Genomic DNA, 9,762 nt, shown 5'->3' with positions numbered 1-9,762 from the left:
TCTTATGTGAATGTTTAAAAAGAAATGGTTCATACCATATTTCAAGATGTTCTTCAGGCTTGTTGAGCAGATTTGTTTGTGTTTTGGGGACCTGCGGGTGGTCACAACACTTCAAATAAAAAGGCAGTACCGAGTATTTCCAGTACTTTCACTCTCGCTGGCTCAAAACCCACATCCGGTTACATAATAATACCATAAAAACACAGTATCGTGACATCTGTGGATTCTATTAAAGTGCTTTACAGTCCACATTCTTATGTACCGTGTTACTTTAGTTTCGACAAGTTCAAGTTTCAGTAGTGATCCCAGAAAACTTTATTTCAAAACCAAAGATGTTGTCCAGCAGGTGTATGTTTTAAGTAACTGAAAAGCTAGCCATTAAACTCTAGTAACTAATGCATACAGTAATTCAGGATTAAGCAGGTTTTGTTCTTTCTTCGTAGGTTCTCTTCGAAGCATACAAATGGGTTATTCTGCGCCTGCCTGCATCAATTTCGGATTCCTACTGGACTTTCGTTTAGGAAGGACTTTCTTTGGTAGTACTGTAGCTCAGCCACCTCTATATAGGCTCAGTGTCTTGCCGCTCTTTCTCAGATCCTTTGTCTGCTGCGTGAGCCATTTTTTTTTAGGTTTTTTTCTTGCATCAATAAAGTGTAGTGTCTAGATCAAGAGAAGTAATATTGCCACTGTCTTCTGCTTTGGTCTAGTTGCCCTTTTCACCTGGATATTGTGTCCAGTTCTGGGCACACAATTCAAAAAGGACATTGAGAAACGGATGCGTGTCCAAAGGAGGGCGACCAAAATGGTGAAGGGTCTGGAAACCATGCTCTATGAGGAACGACTTGGGAGCTGGGGTGTTTAGCCTGGAGAAGAGAAGGTTAAGAAGTGATATGTAGCCTTTTAAATATTTGAAAGGATTTTCATTTGAGGAGGGAGCAAGTTTGTTTTCTGCTGCTCCAGAGACCAGGACCGCCGAACAATGGTGCAAGCTCAGGAAAAGAGATTCCACCTAACATTAGGGGACTTCCTGACAGTTAAGGGCTGTTGACAGTAGACACCCTCCCCTTGGATGTAGTGGGTCTCCTTCCTTGGAGGTCTTTAAACAGAGGCTGGATGCCATCTGTCAGGATGCTTTGATTTGGTTCCTGCATGGCAGGGGGTTGGACTGGATGGCCCTGTGGTCTCTTTCCAACTCTAGATTCTATGATTCTATTATTCTAGAGCGCAAATGTCCCCTTTTCCTATTTCTCATGGTTGTCCCTTCTTTCAACCTGTATCATCCTTTTCATGAGAATGACTTTTAAAACTCCCAGTCAAAGCCTGTCCTCCCTTTTTCAATCTCCCTTTAACCACCACCGGAATTTGAGCAACAACCCTAGTAATCCATCTATGGGTATGTGTCCCATTCATCAGTGTTTTATACAGCCTAACCTGTTGTAAGCAAGACAGTTCCTAATAACTATTGGCAGCATGCTGAAGACTCATCTCCTGAAAACAATTATCCCAGTAAATCCTTACAACGGGGTGTGAGTCACATTGTGTGAAGATAAACTGGACAATGGCTTGCCTAAAATTCACTTAGTGGACTCATGTCTGAGGCAAATTTGAACTAGAAGTTACAGGTCATAGTTTATCTCTTTTACTACTCATCACTCGACTCTAGATCTGTTCAGTGTGTTAAAACTTGCAAAGACAAAACTTATGCAATCGAGTAAAGAATACTAATAATATAAAATACATGTTGGTCTGCTTATGATTTCTGGTTGTATTGTTCATGCTCTATTAGGAATAACCATATTGAGTCTCACAGTACTATATGCAACTATGGAAAGTTGTCTCATTGGCAGAATCTCAAAATCCTGCCATATATTGTTGTTACGTACTTCTCATAAGCTTGGGAAAAGAGTATGGGGCATGTAGTATACCTGTATCATTATGTAGTTGCCTTTGCAAGATGTGTTTATGTAGTAAGAATAGGTGATGTAAGAGTTTGTTAGTGCACTGAATGCTGAGACCAGCAATGTGTTACAATGCAGGTCTAATCATAGTCTTGCAATCCACAGATGCCAATTCTACAGAATTTGAGCCCAAAACTACTCATCCTGTGGTAAGTGTGTTGTGACTTTTGAGCCTATTGTGATCTTACTCCATGCACACAAAGGGCATTCAAGATTTTTTCAGTGATGGAGGGGAGGAATCCTCAGTCGAGTTAGTTCCCTCTCTCGCTGCAATAGGCAGGGACTAGGGACTTGCAGGTGACGGCATCGGAGGGAACGCTCCCTGTGTCTCCAGCCTCGTTCCTGCCTCGTTCCAGATTGGTCGTTCCTTTTTCTCCTTCCTTTCTCCAATTCTTCTTGAAAAAATTACCTCTCCTCTTCCTTCCCTCCCTCTTTTCCCTGAGTGCAGAACTAGATAGGGAAGTCAGAAGGTACGAAATGGATGAGGCGGAGGAGAGCCCTGGCATGTCTGGGGAATCCTCACAGTTTGAGGGCATCCTGTGGTGAGCCCAGACAGCATCTAAAGCGGGGACCCCCATAGCGGCGCGGCCGGAGGAGGGGGAACCCTTGTCTCTGAGCCCAGATGCGCCACTCCACTTTCTCCCTTCCCGGGATCAAGAAGAGGTGGCATATTCAGTGGAGTCTGTTGGTGTCAGAATCAAGTAAGATCAAGTAGAATATTAGACATATCCAGTTATTTAATATTCACTTCATGTGTTCAGCTCATATATGATCACTGTTATATGTTTAATATATATATTGATCTAGATAGTTCTGTGTGTTGAAATATTGTATAATGTTGGGGGTTGGGAAAATAAGGTTGAATATTAAGGGTGAGGTTTGGCTTGTGGATGGGGCCCTGCTAAGGGGTTGGGATGTGGGATACGAAGGTAATGGTTCTTCAACGTAAGGTGGCTGGTTGCCATGTTGATGGGTCCTGGGTGGGGTTTTAAGTGGGAACTTTTCCTTGTGCCTTCAGATTCTGCACAAGACGTGCTTGTGGTTACTTCTGCTGTGCCTCTTACAATAAACTTTCTTGTTTTACATTAAGTTGGTTGTGGATCATTAGCCTGAGGTTCTCAATTCTCACAGTCGGACACATAAGTAGCCTTGCTTCGACTCCCCCAGCGCCTCACCCTTCAATCTCCCACTGGAGATATCGGCCTCTCTTAATCGCCATTCAGAGCACCTGCCATTATTGCGGGCCAGACTGGTGCCTCTTCCTGCCACAACCCAGCCGCTACGGCGTGTTCCTCGTGACTCAGCCTCGCTCCTCCATTAACACCCGCCCCCCCCCCCGAGAACTATCATGGGCGAGAGGACTCTCCCCACTGCGCACATTTCCTCCTCTTCTTCGGTGCCAGCCAGGTCATCTTCAGAAGCCATACCTGATAATGAGAGGGGCAAACCTAGGCCCCTTATATGGCAAATCTGTTCGTCAGTTCATCCCAAGGCTTCCCATAAGAGAAGGGCAACATCCAGTGGCCACCATTCAAATTACAAGAAAGCTAAGATTTTACTTTTCACGCATTACTCAGAGGAGCTTATGGACAGTCACAGTCTGTTTCTGAGGAGGGAGAAGATGAACTTTCCAAGGAAGAGGAGGCTGACACTCCTCTTCCCCCTTCCTCTGCCAGATTATTTGCTGCCTCCTTAAAAAAGCCATTAAGGCCCTAGAGTTGTCTGACGCACCCAAACCCACTCAGGCAGTGGATACTGATCTGTCCTAAGGTAAAGGCAATTCCTTCCTCCAGCCTCATTCTCTGTGTACAGAGGGTCGTTCCCTGCTGACTTTATGAGAGCGATAAGGGAAGAGTGGTCCAAACCAGCAATTGTCAGACCAAACCCAGCAGCAGTAAAACAATTCTACACCTTACCAAACTTGGTGATGTCTAAGTTCCAGGTTCCCTTGGTTGATGCCCCAGTCTTGGCACTTTGTTTCCTTGGCCATTTATGCAAGAGATGGCGATGACACATTAAAAGTCCCAGAAGACAAGAGAGCAGACTCAGCTCTGAAAAGGAGTTTCGAGGCTTCTTCCACAGCCATCAGGGCCTCCTTATCTATCTCTATTCTCTCCAGGGCTGCATACGGATGGGCAAAAGATCTCATCCAGTTAGTGCCCAAAGGTGATACTAGGCTCCGACAGGGTATAAACAAACTAGTTATCAGTAATCATGTCAGCTCTACCTGTTAAGCTGTCAAATCAAATCTCATCTCACCCGTATGTCAAAAAGATCTTGAGGGCAGCCGCGCTGCTTGGCCCCCCTGCAGTTCACCGTTATCCAAGTTGGGATCTTCACCTAGTATTGGCAGCCCTCACTAAGGCTCCATTGGAACCACTTCAACAGACAGATATTAAGGTCCTCACTTGGAAGGTCTTATTTCTTGTAGCTGTCTCCAGAAGAGTGTCGGAGCTAGGAGCCTTGTCAGTCAGAACGGAGCTCTGTTCCTTTAGAGGCGATTCTAAAGGTACCACGTCTAGACCCAACCTTTATTCCCAAGGTAAACTCAAAATCTCACAGGTCTCAGGAGATTGTCCTGCCGTCTTTCTGTCCCAACCCTAAAAAGGAGTTCGAGAAATCCTGGCACGTGCTAGATGTGCATAGGGCTCTTCGGATTTACATCAAGCGCGCACACCGCTTTTGCAGCTCCGACCACCTGTTTATCCCCTTTGGTTCTTCTTCTAAGGGCAAAAAAGTCTCCTCTTCCACACTGTCTAGATGGATATGAGACTGCATATCCAAGTGCTGCGATTCAAACAACTCATCAGTACCACGGGGTATCACTGCCCATGCCATGTCGGCCGCTCTTTCCACCAGTGCCCTGTTGCTATATATCTGTAAGGCTGCCACATGGGCCTCCCCTTCCACATTTGTCTGCTATTACCATCTCAATGTATTCCAATCTGCGGAAGTGTCGTTTGTAGGTGAGTCCTTCAAACAATTGTCTAGTTGCTAGTATCAGTTCTGCCTCCCACAGTTAAGATAGCTTTGGCATATCCCGACTGAGGATTGCTCCCCTCCATCGCTGGAAAAATGAACATTGGCTTACCTTGTGACATTTTTGTTTTCAGCAATGGAGGCAGAGAAATCCTATCCTCCCAGAACTGAGGTGATGCTTCGGTTGTGGAGAGGGTGGAGTTATCTCTTATTTAACCATTATTTAGTTTGGTTTTGACTGTTATGTTAGCTAGATTTTAGAGTTGCTGGCTTCAGCTATATCAAAAACTGGAGACATCAGGGGCGTTCCCTCCGATGCCGTCAGCTGCAAGTCTCTAGTCCCTGCCTGTTTGAGCAAGAGAGGAAACTAACCCGATTCAGGATTCCTCCCCTCCAATACTGAAAACAAACATCTCACAAGGTAAGCCTGTGTTCATTTGCTTAATATTCATTATTGTTTTGAGATGAATTGTAATGAAAATGGAATCTGGTGTGGGCATAAACTTCTGGAGGTTCTTTTTCATGCAATAGACCAACAAGTTGAGTATGTTAAAGAATAAAGAAGCATCATCAGTATAATTATTATTATCTCTAAAGGTAAAAGTTTCACTTTTGACAAGTTTGTCTAGTTGTGTCTGACTGAAGGGGGCAGTGCCCATCTGTTACTAAGCTGAGGGAGCCAGCGTTGCCAAAGATGACTCTGTGGTCATTGGCCAGCATGACTGCATGGAATGCTGTTACCTTCCCACTGAAGTGGTGCCTATTTATCTATTTGCACTTTTACATGCTTTCAAACTGCTAGATTGGAAGAAGCTGGGACTATTAATGGGAGGACACTCTGTCATGTGGTGCTTAGGTCTCAAACTGCCGACCAGCCATCCTTGCAATTGGCAGAATCAGTGTTTTAACCACTAAGCCATCACAAATAATTGCTGAATATGAAACCTGTCTTCACTCCAGCCCACAAATATGGAAGGGAACAAGATTTGTATTCTTAGACATCTGCACATGATGCAGAATTATGCCTACCCTTGTAAAATACAATGCATATAGGTGCAGATTGTATGATGATCTGTAGCTGGCCCTTTCAGTTGTTATGTTAGCTGGTGCTACTGCTCTTCCCTCATCATCTGAAACTTGTCGTTTATAAAATCTTATTAAGATAGTATGATTGATCTTTAATCTCCTGATACAAATGTACTGAAATATATTTTTTCCACTTCAGAGCAATTATGATTGGTGTTTATAGGTGCTTTGCTGGGTTGTTCATGTCAAATGTCTCAACTTGTTCCTGCATAGAGGTGTAGCACTGTTTTTCCCTCTTCATTCCTTTGCAACCACAGTGTATTCTTTGTCTTCCTCAGGTAATAGACATGCCAGAACATAATCCTGGTCAAATGGGTGGAACTATGAGGCTTGGCAAGCGGAGAACAGTCTTCCAAACCAAAAACTCAGTTATGAGTATGGATTTTTGTAGTTCTGTTTCTTCCTCCTTCCTTTCAGTAGTTGATTTTGTTTGTGTTGGTAGACAATGCCATTGTTAGGTGGATTTGTAATTGGGTGACCAGCTGAATTCAAAGAATGCTCAGCAATGGCTTCTCTTCATCTTGGAGAGAAGTGACCAGTGGGGTGCCACAGGGTTCTGTCCTGGGTCCAGTGCTTTTCAACATCTTTATCAGTAACTTGGATGAAGGAATAGACAGTATACTTATCAGATTTGCAGATGACTTCAAATTAGGAGGAGTAGCTAATACTCCTAGAGGAGAGGATCAAAACTCAAAATGACCTGAATTTATTAGAAAGCAGGGCCAAAACTAACAAAATGAATGTCAACAGGGACAAATGTAAGGTGCTGCACATAGGCAGAAAAACTGAAATGCATAGATATAGGATGGGGATGACCTGGCTTAACAAGAATACATGTGAAAGGGATCTTGGAGTCCTACTAGACCACAAGTTGAACATGAGTCAAGAGTGTGATGCGGCAGCTAAAAAGGCCAATTTAATTCTAGGCTGCATCAATAGAAGTATAGTGTCTAGACCAAGGGAACTAATAGTGCCACTCTGTTCTGCTTTGGTCAAGCCTCATCTGGAATACTGTGTCCATTTCTGGGCACTACAATTCAGAAAGGATGTTGAGAAACTGGAGTGTGTCCAGAGAAGGGTGACCAAAATGGTGAAGGGTCTGGAAACCATGCCTTATGAGGAAAGACTTAGGAAGCTGTGTATGTTCAGCTTGAAGAGAAGATATGATAGTCCTGTTTAAGTATTTGAAGGGGCATCATACCGAGGATGAAGCAAGCTTGTTTTCTGCTGTTCTAGAGACTAGGATCAATAGCAGTGGGTTCAAAGTAGAAGAAAAGAGATTCCAGCTCAACATTAGGAAGAACCTCCTAACAGTAAGAGAGCAGAACACCTTCCCTCGGAGTGTGGTGAAGTCTCCTTTGGAGGTTTTTAAACAGAGGCTGGAAGTACATTGTTAGGGATCCTTTGATTGTGTATTCCTGCATGGCAGGGGGTTAGACTGGATGACTCTTGTGATCTCTTCCAACTCTCTTGAAATGAATAACCTAGCTCAGAAAGGACTCAAGTGCTTATCAAATTCAGCCTCCACCTCCTATTTCCCGGCATGGAATCCTTTTTCTGCATTCTCATATGAGGTTATCTAATGTAATTGGTAGTAGATGTGGAGCAGGCAAAGAAAGCATTACTTCACACTATGAATTCAGTTCTGTGACATATGATTCATGGCCACTAGCTTTGATTGATTTAATAGGCCAGGAGTGAAAAAAAGAAAGCTACCTCCTCTCCGACATGGTATTCTGTCCCTCTAAGGCAGTGGTCCTAATGCTGCAACCCTTTAACCTCATGTTGTAGTGACCCCCCCATCATACAATTGCCATGTCTCAGTTCCTAAGGCCATCAGAAATAGGTGTTTTCCAATGGTCTTAGGTGACCTCTGTGAAAGGTTTGTTGGACCCTCAAAGGGGTTGCGACCCACAGGTTGGGAACCGCTGCTCTAAGGTATCCTGACATTTTTGTTTCTCCCATTGTTGCCTTTGCTCCACATACTGCTGGAATGGAGTCCCTATGAACTTCTCTGAAATTGACTTTGGTCTTCTTATTCCCCAGTTGTCTCAGGGATTAGACTGGTCAGGGATTAGACTGACTGTGACTGTTAATAGAACTTCTATATCCAAAGACATACTGTCACTGACTTACCGGGAAGTAACCGTTGAAGAGGGCCCCTGTGTAGTGGAGATTGCTGAATAAATCTGTCTGCAATCAATGCATGCCAATATTTGCAGCACCCCTGAACAAAAATCCATTCAGTGTGCCAATACATTTATAAACTGTGAAATATTCCACCATAAAATGCCAGTCTTACTCACAAGACTATGATAAAAAGCTTGCTTTCTGATGTTTCACATTTTATAAAATCTGAGAGCTTGATTGTTCTTACAGTACTTTGTAAAATGTTGGCTTATAAGGCTCCTCCTACTTCTTCAGTGGTACATAACAAGTATTAGAATTTGCCTTAAAAGAAATAGACCACTTGAGCACTTTAATCCCTTCTGCCCTTTGAGAGAAAGGGAATGAGGGAGGTTCTGATATTAATATGGGAACCAATTTCCAGTAAGCAAACCTTATGCTTTCTTCTCAATAGGAAAACTGTACGGAGATAGTGACCATATAGAAGAGAGGCACCGCCACCGATTTGAGGTATGGCAAACCCTGTGATAGGTTTGATTTAGAATCAACATAAGTCAAAAATGATTTGAAGGCACACACCAAGCAAATACGATGTAGTGAGCTTGTTCAGTTTTTCCACTGAGTTTGCCGAGAAGTCATACAATACCACTTTTGTTTCCTAGGTAAATCCAGAATTAAAAAATGCATTTGAAGAAAAAGGTATGAAGTTTGTTGGCCAGGATGTTGAAGGAGAGCGAATGGAAATAGTTGAGCTGGAAGGTGAGCCCTTGGGTCGGTAGTAGGAATAGTGGTATAATTATTGGGGGAAAGATCTTGTTAGATGTCTTTTAGATTTAATTTGCTGGTGACCCTTCATTCCACCTTTGGGAGAGAAAATAAGTGCCACCTGGGTGTTAGACAATAGTAGAATTCTGAAAAATCACACTATATGAGACTGAGTTTTAAATTGAAGAAATGTTTTTGCCAACAGTTTCAAGAACTTGATCAGGAAGGCTTTAAACTGAGTTTCGTGGGGGAGGGAGACAATATTAAGGAAGGCAAAATGGCTGGAGAAAATATTCAAAGGCCTGTTACAGACAGCCAAAATAAAGCTGCTTCGAGTCACAGTGGAGATATGGTGTTTCAATGATGCATGCATCCTAACAGTCCAGAAGCCACACCAAAGCCACGCTCCTGTCCTTAGGGCTGAAGTGTGGCTTTGGTGCGACTTCTGGACTCTTAGGACGCATGCATCATTGAAACACCATACAGTACCTCCACTGTGACTCGAAGCAGCTTTATTTTGGCTGTCTGTAACAGGCCAAAGTGACATAGAGGAAACAAAACAAATAGTGCAAGGACTCAACAGTGGGAGGCAAGAAAACTTGCACAGGCAGCAAGTAAAGGGGACCCATGGTCTTAGATATCTCTACACTAATGCACAGAGCATGGGAAATAAGCAAGATGAACTCGAACTCCTAGTACAACAAAGCAAATATGATATAAAAGGCATCACTGAAACCTGGTGGAATGAGTCTCATGATTGGAATGTGGAAATAGAGGGGTATAACCTTTTCAAGAAAAACAGGCCAAACAGGAAAGGAGGAGGAATGGCCTTATATGTCAGGGACAT

General features: G+C 43.4%; 1 protein-coding gene across 1 annotated transcript; it reads left to right on the top strand.

Annotated features, from left to right (window-relative positions):
- The first annotated feature begins 1,998 nt into the window (after nt 1-1,998).
- On the top strand, nt 1,999-9,156 carry LOC121915053 (CTP synthase 1-like). The gene is made up of 4 exons (XM_042438880.1): nt 1,999-2,107; nt 6,302-6,398; nt 8,605-8,660; nt 8,813-9,156. The coding sequence occupies exons 1-4, from the start codon at nt 2,006-2,008 to the stop codon at nt 8,927-8,929; spliced, it is 372 nt and encodes a 123-aa protein (XP_042294814.1). The 5' UTR covers nt 1,999-2,005; the 3' UTR covers nt 8,930-9,156.
- The last annotated feature ends 606 nt before the right edge of the window (nt 9,157-9,762 follow it).

The sequence above is a fragment of the Sceloporus undulatus genome, chromosome 9, assembly GCF_019175285.1.
Source record: "Sceloporus undulatus isolate JIND9_A2432 ecotype Alabama chromosome 9, SceUnd_v1.1, whole genome shotgun sequence".
Lineage (NCBI taxonomy): Eukaryota > Metazoa > Chordata > Lepidosauria > Squamata > Phrynosomatidae > Sceloporus > Sceloporus undulatus.
The sequence above is the reverse complement of the archived record's forward strand: the minus strand, read 5'-3'. Positions and strand labels throughout refer to the sequence as shown.

Bases quoted from the DNA above. Each gene is read 5' to 3' on its own strand.
- LOC121915053 (XM_042438880.1), top strand. From the start codon at position 2,006: ATGCTGAGACCAGCAATGTGTTACAATGCAGGTCTAATCATAGTCTTG. The intron at 2,108-6,301 runs GTAAGTGTGTTG...TGTCTTCCTCAG, and splicing joins CCAAAACTACTCATCCTGTG to GTAATAGACATGCCAGAACA. The intron at 6,399-8,604 runs GTATGGATTTTT...TCTTCTCAATAG, and splicing joins AACCAAAAACTCAGTTATGA to GAAAACTGTACGGAGATAGT.